The sequence below is a fragment of the Vombatus ursinus genome, unplaced genomic scaffold (genome assembly GCF_900497805.2).
Source record: "Vombatus ursinus unplaced genomic scaffold, bare-nosed wombat genome assembly UNPS02014945.1, whole genome shotgun sequence".
Taxonomy (NCBI): Eukaryota; Metazoa; Chordata; class Mammalia; order Diprotodontia; family Vombatidae; genus Vombatus; species Vombatus ursinus.
In genome coordinates, this window is record NW_020954723.1 from 5,607,049 (window position 1) to 5,622,260 (window position 15,212).

Genomic DNA, 15,212 nt, shown 5'->3' on the forward strand with positions numbered 1-15,212 from the left:
CTCAAAAAAAGAAAAAGAAAAAAAGAAAAAAAATCAAGTGAAAAAAATTCATGCTTCAACCTTCACTCACAGATCATCAGTTCTTTCTGTTGCTGTTATTTTTTAATGGAGTTAGTGAATTTATTTTTTTTTTAACCTTTGAAAATTCTTTATTCTAACAAGGGCCAAATTCAGATAATAATAAAAGTAAATTATCAACGGGGGCAAAGATAAGGGCATGGTGACTTGCCCAAGAAATTCCACCAACCTACCAATTATTGAATTATTTTTAATTATCTTAATAGAAGGATTTTTTTTTCAATATTTTTGAGTCCAGATATTTAAAACAGGTCTAGGTCCATTCTCACACCTGCACTCAACCTCTGACATTCAAAACAGCATGGAACAGTCTCTGGTTTTCAAAGTTGTTTTGAGAACAACTTCCTGAGATGGGTCGTGCCAGTATTTCTGTCCTCATTTCACAGTTAAGGCACCTGAAACTCAGAGCGGTAAAATTACTTCTCTAAGACTAGACTTCAAAGTAAGGATCCCACTCAGTACCCTGAAACAACAGAAAAAATGCAGAATTTCGAATACTGAAAGTGGAATCACAAAACCCAAGTTCCAATTCCAGCTCTATCACTTAACACATGACCTTGGGTCAGTCGTTGAACCTTTATGGGCTTCAGTTTTCTCATATGCAAAATGGAAATACTTAAAGAAATGACTTGTAATGTCCCTTTGAGCTCTGGACTTATCACCTGCAATATGAGATTTGAGCTCAGTACTTTTTCTTCCACACTATGCTCTCTACAACACGATAGCTGAGGGAAGCCTAATTAAATGGTAGAATAATTTCACTTATGCATATACCACCAATAAAGAACACACCAAAGTGTTCACCACTGTGTCTAATATTGGAATCAGAAGAAATGGGTTCAAGTCCCATGTCCACTACTCATTACATGACAATGGGGAAATTTCTTTCCCTTCCTAAGCCTCATCTATTTGTATAATGGGGGGCTAGGATAGAAGACCTCTATGGATACTTCTAGCCATGACATTCTATGACCCTCACTGAGGGCACATAAAAAATGAGGAAGGTATTTCAGAAATGACTGGAAGGTGAGTGGGGCAGGGTGGAAGGAGAAGAATTCAATTGCAAATGCTATATACAGGGAATGGATTAGTGTCTTGGGGGGTGAGAGTGATGGATATGCTGGAAAGAACCAAATAGTTACTTACTGGTCATCAGAAAGCAACCTATGTGCTAAGAAGCACCAGGCTAAACAAGAGCTAATAATAATAGTTAGCATTTATATAGTGTTCTAAGCGCCTTATATATGCTACTTCTTTTGAGTCTCACAACAACCTTACAAGATAAGTGCTATTATTATCCCTATTTTACAAATGGGTAAGGTGAATGGAGGGGAAGCCCAGAGTCACAGGAAGTGTCTGAGGCAAGATCTGAACTCGGGTCTTCTAGACTCCAAGTCTTTGTTCCTGTTGTTTAGGCATTTCAGTTGTGTTGAATTCTTCGTGGCCCCACTTGGGATTTTTTGGGCAAAGACAGAGGAGTGGTTTGCCATTTCCTTCTCCAGCTTGTTTTATAGATGAGGAAATGGAGGCAAACAGGGTTAAGTGACTTGCCCAGGTTCACACAGTTAGTAAGTTTCTGAATCCAGATTGGAACTCAGGAAGATGACTCCAGGCCTGGCACACTATTCACTGTACCACCTAGCTGTCCCTCTAAGTCTGTTCAAGTCTAATCTATTCACATACCACAAAGGAGGTTTTATTAAATAGCAGAGCTAGATAATTATGGCTAGTTACTTCCTATTAATTATTCTAATAGGTTTTTTTAAGCATTAATGCTTTTTAAAAAATAATACCAGGTAGCTTTCTTGGAATATAGGCCACTACCATGGCCTCTAAGGAATTCTTGCATAATATCCATTAGCCACAGCAAAGGTAAAGGATAAGATTTATATAGTGATTAAAACATAGAAGTCATATTAGGATTTACGAAGGAAGGGCTACAAATTATGCCCTAATAAAGTAGTTATAAATTACCTATTATTACCATCATTTCCAATGTGTTAAGTCTACTTAATTCTATTTGTTGGCTTTTCCCATGATTTTTCACATCAGGAACAAATGTGACTTTCGTAACTGTAATCCCCTTCAGGGCATTTAAAGACTAACTTTGTTTAAATTAAATTCATTTTCAATAGATAGCAATAGATTTTATTAACACTCTTTTCCTTCTTTAGATAGACTCCTAATAATAACAACTCTCTTATTAAGAAAGCTATACCAGAAGCTATAATATTCCTAAAAGAAATAGACTGAGCTGGTGAGTTCTGGAGAGACCACAAGATACGGGCAAGAAGGAAAAGGAAGGTTCTGCAGAAGAAACCCTTTAACCTTTCACCCTCCTTTCCCCATTGATGTTTATTTTAAGAAATATATTCTTTAGGGCACCTGCAATTGAGGAATAGCTAAATAAAGTGGGGTACAATGAAATGTAATGGAATATTACTCCACTGTAAGAATTGATGGATGCAACTTGTATGACTTGTTGCAAAAATGAAGTAAGCAGAACCCAGAAACCAATATACGCTTAGCATAGTACCTGGCAAATAGTAGGTGTTTAATAAATGATTGATGATATGAACTGATACAAAGTGAAGTGAGCAGAACCAGGAGAACACTATACACAGTAATAACAACACTATATGATGATCAAATGTGAAAAAAGATTCAGCTACTGTGATCAACACAACGAAAGACAATTCAAAAGGCTCATGATGAAAAATGCTATATACCTCCACAGAGAGAACTGATGAACTCTGAGTGCAAACTGAAGTATAATTTTATCTCTTTATTCTTCTTGCTTTTTTGGTGACATGGCTAGTCTAGAAATAGATTTTACATTATTTCACATGTATAATTAATATTGTGGCACAGTAGATAGAGTGCCAGGCCTGAAGTCAGGAAGACTCATCTTTCTGAGTTTAAATCTGGCTTCAGACATTTACTAGCTGTGTAACCCTGAGCAAGTCACTTAACTCTGTTGGCCTCAGTTTCCTCATCTGTAAAATGAGCTGGAGAAGGAAACTGCAAACTAGTGCAGTATCTTCGCCAAGAAAACCCCAAATGGGGTCACAAAGGGTCAGACATGACTGAAACAACTGAACTACAATTGCTTGTCTTCTTAGTGAATGGGGAAGGCATTAAAGGGAAGACAATTTAAAATAATTTTAAAGAATACTAAAAATAAAAACATTTTTAAAAATGAATTCTTGCTGACTGACAATGATGACAATAACTTAAACAGAACATCAATTAAAACTGAGTTCTATGAAATTATAATTTCATAACCAAGTTTGGCTTCAAAGAAGAGGTATGAGAAGGCACTTCACCTCTCCCCTTTCCTTTGCAGAGGTGGAGAGCTCTGGGTATAGAATACCACAGGTAATATCACACATTATTTTCAGTGTTGATAAGTTTTGTAGACTCTTTTTTCTCCTCTTTTTCATTCTTGATTATAAAGGATCATGCACATGGGAAGGCATACAATGAGAAATATAGATGATGTAAAAACAGATGATTCCAATAAATATTTTTAAAAATCAATAGATCCAAAATCATAGGACATAAGAGTTAAGAATTAGAGAACAGACCTTTTGATATCTTCTAATTCAAAGTTTCTCATTTTACCTGTTCTAAATCAATTAGTGTTGTTATTTAGTCACATTTGACTCTTTGTGAACTCATTAGGGTTCTTGGCAAAGATACTGGGGTGGTTTGCCATTTCCTTCTCCAGCTCATTTTACAGACGAAGAAACTGAGGCAAATAGGGTTAAGTGACTTACCCAGGGTCACACAGCTCATAAGATCTGAGACCAGAATTGAACTCAGGTATTCCAGGCACTCTATCCACTGTGCCACCTAACTTCCCCTAAATAGATTAGTGCTCAACCCTTCCCATGAAGTACCACTGGTTCTGACTCTAAGAGTAGGAAACCAATGAAATTTGTAATCAAACATTTCTACAAACTTACTATGTGTTTGCTAGACATCATGAAGACAGCCCCAATAAAATTATAAATGCATGCACGTGGAAATAAAAGATGAGGGAAAGCACACATGAACAGAAAGAATCAATCAATAAAAAATTATTTAAGTACCTACTATGTGCCAGACACTGTAGCTAGATACTTGTGATACCAAGACAAATATTACTGTTGTTAATTTTTAAAGTAACATTATAATTTTCATAAAAAGTAATGTTAATAATAACAATAATTAACATTAATAAATAATTAATAATAACTACAATAATAACAGTTAGCATTTGCATAGTGCTTTAAGGTTTGCAAAGCACTGTACATATCTTCTGGTTTTATCCTCCCAACAAACCCTGGGAGCAAGGTGCTCTTGTGTTACAGATGAGAAAGCTGAGGCACAGAGAGATTAGCCCCAGGGCATACAGCTAGGGTGTATATCCTTATTCACAACAAGTTTACAATCTAAGAAAAAAAAAAAAAACAACGGTAAAAAGTTCTGTTACCTTCCTGAGCCGAAAATGACCCCAGTCTTCTTTATGATTCCCTTGAAATCGTCCAGGAGTTGACCCAATAAGATAAACTCTAAAAACCATCAGAGATAAGTGATAAAATGTAAAGCCACTCTGAGTTTTGGCAACTAAAGAGACAGAATATAAGTCAAAAACTTAACATGTGGAATGTTTCCATATCTCACTTTAAACACGGTGCTTCCAAGGAAGGAATAATTTATCTTCAAAGCATATCATTTGAGGAAAAGGTACTGTTTTCAATTAATCAGAAAAAATTACTCACAGAACACCTACTATTTGCAGGGCATTGTGTTTTTAAAAGTTTCTTTGCCAAAAAAAATAAACAAACAAACCAAATAAAAAAAAAACAAACCAACTTTTAGAAAAGCAAGCTCTTTATAATAGAGATTCAGGTTCATGTATCATTCCTCCCTAGTTCTATAAGGCATATGGAGGAAATGTTCATTTTACTTGGTGTTTGTTAAGTTCAGAATTTTAAAACATTAAAAACAACTTATATTTAACAAGTATTTACTGAGTATCTACAAGGTGCAAGGCATCATGGGCAATTTTTGGAAAAAGAGCTAAGGATCCATCTGCTGCCTAGAGGGAGTTTACAATACAGAATAAAATCATATTCTACACTTTCCTCTCCAGCCTCTTTCCTGCACATCAGTTTGCCCCATGAAATTTAAGCCCTCATTCTCTGCTTAATCTTCTTCATTCATTCAATAAATATTCATTGAGCACTTTTTACCGACAAGATACCGCGAAGGGCTACAAAGATGAATGAGATATCTCCTCTGCCCTGAACAAGCTCATAATCTATCAGGGGACACAAGACAAAAATAAATAGCTATGAGGCAAGGCAAAATGTGGCATGCCCCACAAGAAAAGCAGGATGAAAGTCTTATTGGACTCAGAAGCTTGATTTCTGTGTCCTCATGAAGAAAAGGCGGCAGGAGGTTTCACTTCTTCTCATTGTAAAGCTAGAAAAACATGAGGCAAGGGTAAATTGGGGCACATTTTGAAAAAAGGATAGAGAAAAAATTAACAAATATATTCAGATAAATATCACACCACCATTCCTCAACATATAAACAGGAAAGACCTTATGCGGGCTCTCCAGAGTTTTGTTATATCTTTAAACCAGAGAGGGGAAAAGGCGCTTTTGGCAGCAATGGACCCTTTCTCAGAATAATATTTTTAAATGCAATAAGACAGAAAAGACTACAAAGGAAATCAATGATTCTGAAACAATAATGTAATTTTTTCCTCATCCTGGTTTATAGAAATTTATTTGTATTCCCTAGGTTTTAAAATCCCTGTTCTACATGATTTCAGAGAAACAGCTTCTACTGTTGGATCTCTTCTTAGCCCCAACTCCAGCACCCATTAATCATTTTCTATTTATGCTACTGCCTCCTCACTCTCAATAATTATTTTATATTTACCTTGCATTTTCCTACCTGTGGAAATATTATTTCTTCTAAGAGAATTTAAGTTCCTTGAAAGCAGAGACTGTTTCATTTTTGCCCCCATGTTCTCCAGCATCTAGCATAGTGCCCAGCACATAGTAGGCACTTAATAAATTATTATATTGAAAAAAGCCTACCTTGTTTCGGAAAGATCATGCTCTTGGATGATATCTGCCCATTCTTTGAGAGGAGGAGCATTGTAAGCCATTAAGTAACTTATCAGATCAGATTTGAAGTTTGTTGGTGATTCACCACAAGTACTGGGTGTTCCATATGGTAGTCGTGGATATAAAGGGCTGAGCCATATTCTACAAAAAAAAGAAAGAAAGAAAGAAAAAAAAAAAAAACGTTGAAAAAGCATAAACTGGGATGTTGTGTTGGGTTGTTTTACTTACCATGCATTTATTCTGGGGAAGAGGAGAAGAGGTGAGTTTAATTCTTATTAAGGATGCAAATGACTGTTTTATCCAGAAGAACAACCAAGTATCCTCCCACACTAAACCCTGGAATAAGTTACTAAGGGAGACTGCTGGTTCTTCTTTTCTAGCTGGCTTAGATAAGCTAGATTTTCATCATCCTGGAATGGTTGTAAATGGATAAACCAGAAGCCAGAAAGATGGATCAGAACAGTGGTCCACACACTGTTAGGTTCTCAATTCTAAGATCATGGTATAGTGGGGAAAATGTTAGATCTGGAGTTAGGAAGACCTGGATACAAATGGTACCTCTGGCACTTACGAGCTGTATGGACTCAGTTTCTTCATCTGTACAATGAAGATTGTTGTTGTTGTTGTTTGTCCTTTGTTTTAGAAGAGGACCATGACACCAGGGAGTTGATGTCATGACTTGTAAGTGAACTGGATTTAAGTGAGGGAGGGCTGTGCAAGGTCACCAGCCTCACTTTCTCCTCAGGAGTCATCTAGGTCCAGTGGCAAGATATACATCAGGATGACTAGAGATAGCCCACAATGAAGATAAATAATAATAATACCTGAAGCGCCTACCTCATGGGGATGGTGTGAGGATCACAGAGGATAATGTATATAAAGTGCTATATAATCAGATCAGAGCTAGGCAGGACCTTGTAGGTTATTTAGCTCTGTCTCAACATCTTTAAGAAAAGGCTTGGGAAGGATTAGCCTAGACTCCAAGACAGTGGCAGAGACAGGGCTAGAACACAGGTCTCTTCACTCCCAATCTGACATTCCTTCCATGGGCAGAGGAGGCCATGTGTTACCACAGTCACCTCTCTACACCTGCATTAACAACTAACTACTTCTCAAGTTATAGCCTCTAAATGTCCTTATGTACTAGAGGCAGATTAGTGGGAATTCAGTGACTTGACGCATCAATGGAGAAGAAAAATGTGTAATTCAAGAAAATGGCTCTCCATTCCATTTTGCAAATATCGTGATTATTTTTTTTCAAAACATAAAAAGCATTCAGTCTCTCTTTGTATCTAAAATGCCCTAAAAATCTCTAATACACAGTTCAGATGAGTCATGATTTGAAGAAAATAATTCCAAGAGAGTCAGAGGTGCCTGATCCAATAAGCCAGAAGGTATGTGTCTGCCATTAACCACTTCTAAGTATGCACCTGGGAAAATATGGTAGGTTTTTGTTACAATTTCCTATACATCAAATACATGCATTCGAGTTGTTTTCATGAATGTTAAAAACAATCCTGGGGACATGGAAACATGCATTTCTCCAGAGCAGGTTTTCCATAAGAGGCCAGTAACATGACATCGTCTTCCACAGAAGCTAACCATAAAGAATTACTCTGTAAGTAACTCCACAAATTTCTCTTTAATTACAAACAACATAAAGGACACCAAAAGTAGATCACTGATTGTCTATTTCAGCTTTTCATTAAATAACACTAAGGTTCTAACAAAACAAAATTTTTTTAGTTGAGTTTTACAACGCATCTGCCTCCTTGTTTTTCTCTTTGCTAAGAGAGTGAAATCTTTTTACATAATCACTAAACCCAAAGACATAACAGCAACAACAACTTGCCAAAAAGACTGTGAACTCACACAGGGCAAGTGTTCATATGGTGGTCAGAAGAAGCGATACAAGGACACTCTCAAGGTCTCTCTTAAGAAAGCTGGAATTGATTGTGTGACGTGGGAGACACTGGCACAGGACCATCCAATATGGCGTGCCCTCATCAGGGAAGGTGCTGTACTCAATGAGCAAAGCAGAATTGAAGTAGCTCAAAAGAAATGTGAGATGTATACATTTAGAGGCTGCACCCCAAATGTTCACATGGACTATCTGTGCCTGACCCGTGGTAGAGCATTCCGAGCTCGTACTGGTCTGATCAGCCACAGTCGGACACCCTAAAACTTGACTCTAACATAGTGATGTCATTTTGGTCCTTTTTGAGAAGGAAGGACAACAATTATCATTAGATCCTCATAACAATGTCAAGATGTAGGAGTCATTAAGGGGCAATTGAGTGTTACAGTAGATAGAGCTCCAGGCCTGGAGTCAGGAAGACCTAAATTCAAATCCAGCCTCAGAACCTTACTAGCTGTGTTACCCTTGGCAAGTCACTTGACCTCTCTCAGACTCAGTTTCCTCATCTGTAAAATTGGGATAATAATTTCACCTACCTGCCAGGGTTGTAAGGATCAAATGAGATAACTATAGAGCAATTAGCATAGTGCCTGGCACATTGTAAGCACTATATAAACATTAGCTATTATTACCATTATCATTATTATCAGCTGTGCGACCCTGGGCAGTTCACTTAACCTCTATTTGCCTCTTTCCTCATTTGCAAAATGAAAATAATAATAGTATCTACCCCAGAGAGCTGATGTGAGGATAAAATCATAAAGTGTTTAGCACAGTGCCTGGCACATAGTAAGTGCTATATAAATGGTAGCTGTTATTATTATCATCCCCATTTTGCCGGTGAGGTTGATAGAGGTCAAGTGACTTGCCATGGCTTACACAGCTAAAAAACATCTGAGATAGAATCTAGACTCGTGTCTCGCTGTCTCCAAGTTCAGAATTCCATATTAACCCATCATTAGAAAAGATGATCCTTTCAAACTATATTATCACAGGAGGATGGCAATGTCCCAGCAAGAAAGAATAGGTAGGAAAATGTATATTCCGGTTATGGCATGAGAAAAGTTAATCTCATAAGTTCTCTTGGCATGTTGGGATCTTTTAAAGCTGCCATGTTTCAATCTGTATTACATTTATCTCCATAAATACCCTACTCTGACTACTATTCGATTCAATGAGTAATTATTACACCATTTGCCAGGCTTTTGGACTACAAAGACTAAAATGAATCATGTATTTGGTCAAGGAGCTAATATTCCGCTGTGGGGATGCAACACGAATACAGATAAGTGTGAAACACGGTTGGGAAAGGAGCAAAAGAGAAATCAGACAAACAGCTCTAGGAATATTTGAAGGAAAGAGCTAGAGTAGCTACAGAAGAAGGGGAATCAGAGAATGGTTCATAAAGGAGGCAGTGCCTGAGCTGAACCTTGTAGGAAGATAAGAGTTCTCAAGGGCAGAAATGAGAAGAGGAGGCATCTCCAGGCATGGGAGAAAAGCCTGAACAAAGGAATGGAAGGAAGAATTGGCAAGTCAGGTTTGCGGAGTAGCAAACAGGCCAGTCAGAGCACAACACTGGGGGATTAATGGGAAGTAATTTGAAATCAGGCTGGGGAGATCAACCAGAAACGTACTGCGGCAGTCCTAAATGTCAGGCAAAGCAGTTTATATTTCATCCTACAGGCAATAAGCAACCACTGAAACTTTCTCAAGAGGGAGTAGCATGGTCAGATCTGGGTCTCAGGAATATGACTTTGACAGCTGTGCGAAGCTAGAACTAGAGAGGACAAAGAACGGTGCCTGGGAAGTCAATTAGGAAACTATTACAATAGGGTAGGTGAGAGATGATAGGGGCCTGAACTAATGTAGTGGCAGTAGGGAGAGAAGGGGACAGATATGAAGGGTGTTGTAGAGATGGAATTTGACAAAACTTGGCTGTCACTGACAGTCAAACATAAGTCTAAGTGTCTAGAAATATCAAAGAGAGGATGAGAAGACTATGAAATGGGAAGATTTAGGAAGGTTGAGTTCCCTCTTAGACATGCTGATTTCTGAGGTAGCAGAAAATAACCAGGTAGAGTACAGGCCTGGTTTCAGGAGAAAGATCAGGGCTAAACATTGAAAATCATTGAGGAGAGCTGAGAGTTGAACACATGAGTAGGTAAGATCACAAGGACACAAAGAATGTAAAATGAACCTTGAAGAAAGAGTTTTGTGAGTTCCCTCACATTTAGGGGGAAGGAGAGGGATAAGGAGCCAACCTAGGAGACTGAGAGGGTACAGTCTGATGGGTAGGTGGAGAACAAGGAGATACTTTAGGAAAGACATCTAGGAAACCAAGAAAGAAAGAGTATCTAAAAGAGAAAGACTGAGTAAAAAGCTACAGGAAAGCAAAGGAGATTGAGCAGAGAGAGAAGGCCACGGAGGTTTAATAATGAAGAGATAACTGGCATCCTTTGAGAGAGCAGGTTCACTGTAGGGTGGGGTAGGAAGCAAGTTTGCAAGGAGTTAAGAAGAGAGTGGGTAGTGAAGAAGTGTAGGCAGTGAATGTAAAAGGTTTTCTATTAAAAAATGAGTTTAGCTGTGAAAGGCAGGGAGAAATAGAGGAAATGATTTGTTATTGTTTAGTCATTCCAGTCATGTCCAACTTTGTGACCCCATCTGGGGTTTTCTTGACAGAGATACTTAAGTGGTTGGCCATTTCCTTCTCCAGCTCATTTTATAGATGAGGAAACTGAGGCAAACAGGGTTAAGTGACTTGCCCAGAGTCACACATCTAGTAAGTATCTGAGGCCAGATTTGAAGTCGAGAAGATGAGTCTTGACTTCAGGCCCGGCATTCTATCCACTGCGCCACCTGGCTTCCCCTAGAGGAACAGCTATAAGCTACTAATACCTGACTGAACATTCTTTGAGAATGAGGACAATGTCTTATTTACTTTTGTATCCTCTTCAGCGCCTGTCACAGAGCACTGCATGTTACAGACAATAAATACTGATTAAATGAATGAATAAAAGGATCAAGGAAAATAAAAGAGCTTGGAAAACAACTATGCAACAGCTTATATTCCAAGATAGACAGTACCTATTGTTAGACGCCACATATTCAAATCTAGCATTAGTCACTGTCTGTCGGAAACAAACTATGACTGGCAATGAATGTAAATCGAGTTTCCAAACTACAGAACATTTAAAACTGCCATACCTACGCAGATACACCAAAAAACGAAATCGCTAATGGCTAAAAAAGCAAGGTGTTTGTAACTGCAAACTATGTATTCCTTGTTATAGGGGCAACTTTATTTCCTTATGTTTGTCAAGGGCACCAGTATCCTTCAAGTCACTTAAATTCACAACCCTAGAGCCATCCTCCACTCTTTTTTACCCCTCTACCTCCCTTTTCCCATCCCCCTACTCTAATCAATTCTTTCTTCCACATCTCCAAAATCCACTCGCCCTCTCATATGCCCTAACTCAAGTTCATGCCTTTAGTGCTTCTAAAGTGGCCTAATTTCAACAGCCTCCTAAACGGCCTCACTGCTTTAAGCCTCTCCTTTCTTTAGCCTTTCCTCCGTAAAGCTACCTAAGCATAGGTCTGACCATGACACTCCCCTATACAGGAAGTTGAAGTTGCTTCTAGGCTCACATACAAATTCCTTCATGAGGCATTTATATCCTCTCACAATCCGGCTTCTGTCTAGCTTTCCAGGCTTTTTGCCCCTCTTACTGTCCCTTTCAAGGCTTTATGTTGCAAACTGGGCCTCCTTGCTACTCCTCATACAAGACATTTTGGACCCAGATGGCTCTGGAGAAGATAGTGAGGCTGGTGACTTTGCACAGCCCTCCCTCACTTAAATCCAATTCACCCACATATCATGGTATCCCCTCCCTGATGGCATGGGTCCCCTTTGAGAAGGACAAACAACTACAAGACATTCAGTCTTCCACTTTTTGATCATGCTGCTCCCCATGCCTGGAATGTACTTCCTCCTTACCACCACCTCTCAGAATCACTAGCTTCCTTAAAAGCTCAGCTAAAGTGCACTTTCTACAAGAAACCTCCCCCTCAACTCCATTCCTATCCCTATATCCCACCAAGTGAGTGTCCTACCTGAAATTACTTTGCAAATATTTCTATTTACCTACATATACTCATTCCTCATCCTTCAAAAGAAATGTGAATTTTTTGAGGGTAGGGAATATTTCTTTTTTTTTTCCTCTGTAACTCTGGGTTCAATTCGAAACAAAACATTTATTATGCATCTACTATGTGCCAGTCACTGTGCTAAGCTCTGGGGAAAAAAGACAAAAGACAGTCCCTCCCCTCAAAGAGCTTACAATCGAATGGAGGAGACAACATGTAAACATGTACAGAACAAGCTATATATAGGATAACTAGGAAATAATTAATACAAGGAAGGCACTGGTATTAAGAGGGGTTAGGGAAAACTTCCTGTAGAAGGTGGGATTTTAGTTGGGACTTAAAGGAAGCCCTTGTTCAAGGACAGCAGACCAACCCACCAGCAGGCTATTGCAGCAATCAAGGTATGGGTACCACTAGAGTGGTGGCACTGTCAGAGGAGAGAAGGGGGCTTATTGAGAGATGTTGCAAAGGGGAAATCAGCAGGCCTTAGCAACAGCTTGTATATGGATGAGGTAAGAGACAGTGAGGAATCCAGAATGACTCCTAAGTTGGGAGCCTAAGGGACTGAGAGGATGGTGTTGCTCTCTCCAGTAATACGTTACTCTCTATGGTAGCAAGTTTGTTGAAGGAATAAGTAGCTTTAGATGGAGGAAGAAAAGAGGGAAAGAAGTCCCAAGAGTTGGGGAAGGCCTACCTAGAAAATGGTGGACTAAATGATGATGATAGTAACATAGTGTTTTAAAGTAAGCAAAATGTTTCACATATAGCCTTACATTTGAGCCTCACAATAACCTTTTGTGGCAGATTTTATAGGTATACATATTTGCCTTTCTTTGAATCCTCTGGATTTAACACAAAACAAGTGCTTGTGAACTGATTGATTAGTCCCTGAGATCTATCTTTCTTCCTCACAACTCAGAATACGAAGTGACGGCAGAACCTTCACGGTCCACTCCAAAGATCATATCCTTCCACCCATTTCCGCCATACCCTTGAATTCAGGGTAACTGCCATCTCTGCTCCACTTCACTATATCTAGATAGTTGTATTATTATTCCCCCTTCAAGCTGACTTTTGTTGAACAAGAGGAAAGAAATAAAAATGTAAATTTACCTATATGCTACAACCATTAAAAAAATTGTCAATTACTTCAATTAGTCACTGATATAAGAGAAAAGATCATCATAAACACGATAACATCAAAACTGAAGACAGGGTTAGAATTCTATAGTATGGCTTGAATTGGATGACCTTTAATATCCTGTCAGACTTTGAAATTCTGCAATTCAATGAATTAAATTTTTCCCCAACTAACTCAAAAAGTCAAGCAGCCAAGGAATTATAAGGAGCCATCTGAAGATTCATGGAAAAACTAAAAAACATGAAATAAAATAAAATAAAAGCCTGAGACTTCCCCTTCAACCAACAAAAAAACCCAAACAAAAACACGCCCCTGCCAAAAAACAAACAAAAACAACAAACGAACAAAAAAAAACAAAAACCATCCAGCCTGATTCTCTGGATTTAGTTACCAAACTTTAGCTATCTCCTGCAGGCCTCTTCTCCCACTGGGTGAATTCTTTCCAGAACCTTCATTTGGGAGATGAGGCCCAGATCAGCCATCTCTGATTCTCTGTATTTAGCCACCATGCCTCAGCTGCCTTCTGACTCCACTCCCAAAGGTTCCTTCTCTCACTGGCAACGTCTTCATAAAACTTCCATTTTGAGAAAGAGCCCCAGGTCAGCCATCGTTCATTCTTCAGACTTAGCGACTACGTCCCTGACCAGGTATCTTCTCCCCTACACCCACTCCTTGCTCACTCACTTTTCAGTTCCTGTTTTAGGTGTTATCTTCCCCTGTTAAAATGTAAGCTTCTTGAGGGCTAGGACTATGCCGATAGCCTTTATAGCAATAGAGAAGTAAGGAAGAAAGGAGGGTATGAGGTGGTGAAGATGGTGAGTTGTTTTGGACTTAAAGAATCTGAGATGTTTACAGAACATCCAGTTTGAGCTCTCCTAGAGGCAGCTGGTATGTGAGACTGGAGCTCAAAAGAGAAGTCAGGTCTGACTATACAGATCTAGGAACCATCAATAAATGTTACAAATAACCTATAATTATCATGAGAGAGGATAATTCAATGCATAACTCTTCTTAAAAGAGGTAGAAGGTAGACTATTTCAGGAGGAAAGAGCTTCCTGAGTCTCAAGGAATGATGTTATAGACACAGAGGCACCACTAGGAAAGAGTTTATTAAATGTCAGAAAATGAAGAGACCAGGAGCGGTGGTTGGTAATTGCCTGGCAATGAGTACTGATGAAGCTATTTGTTGTCCTGACATACATACAGCAGAGTTGGTCTGCCATCTCCCTCCTGCTTGTATCTGGAGTTTGAACGACAAGCTCTGGGATTTGTCAAAACCTGATGATCACTACCCATTCCTAGAGATTCCTATGGAGATAATAAATGTCACCATGAGTAGGTGGGCAGTGGATGGAATGCTGAGCTTGGAGTCATGAAAACTCATCTTTCTGAATTCATATCTGGTCTCAGACACTTACTAGCTGTGAGACCCTGGGCAAGTCATTTAGAAATGTTAGAAAGAAATGGCAAACCACTCCGATATCTTTGCCAAGAAGACCCCAAATGGGGATCATGAAGAGTTGGGCACTGCTAAATAATATGAAGTAATAGTATAAAAAAGACAAAGACCTTAGGAGCACAAGTGGTATTTTCATTACTTTTGCCAACTGAAGGCAGGAGATTCAGAAGAGAAAGGAAAATGTCCTCTTTTATTTATGCTACTTGCAGTAATCTTATAATTTAGGCCACTTGTTTATAGATCAGGACGATATCACACAAGAGTTTACTCTGATCTAAGCAAAGCATTATGCAGTGTCTAATGTTATCCCTAGGGACAGTTAGTACATGGTACATTATATGTACT

The 15,212-nt window shown here is 38.7% G+C and overlaps 1 protein-coding gene across 3 annotated transcripts in view; it reads right to left on the minus strand.

Annotated features, from left to right (window-relative positions):
- The window catches only part of TDP1 (tyrosyl-DNA phosphodiesterase 1), a 162,158-nt gene that overhangs the window by 105,946 nt on the left and 41,000 nt on the right, over positions 1 to 15,212 (minus strand). For all 3 annotated transcript variants that reach the window (XM_027844894.1, XM_027844892.1, XM_027844893.1), the window contains exons 8-9: positions 6,177 to 6,347; positions 4,556 to 4,634 (exon numbers count right to left, since the gene is read on the minus strand). In XM_027844894.1, the coding sequence (XP_027700695.1) occupies positions 4,556 to 4,634; positions 6,177 to 6,347 (250 nt within the window). The remainder of the gene's footprint in view (positions 1 to 4,555; positions 4,635 to 6,176; positions 6,348 to 15,212) is intronic.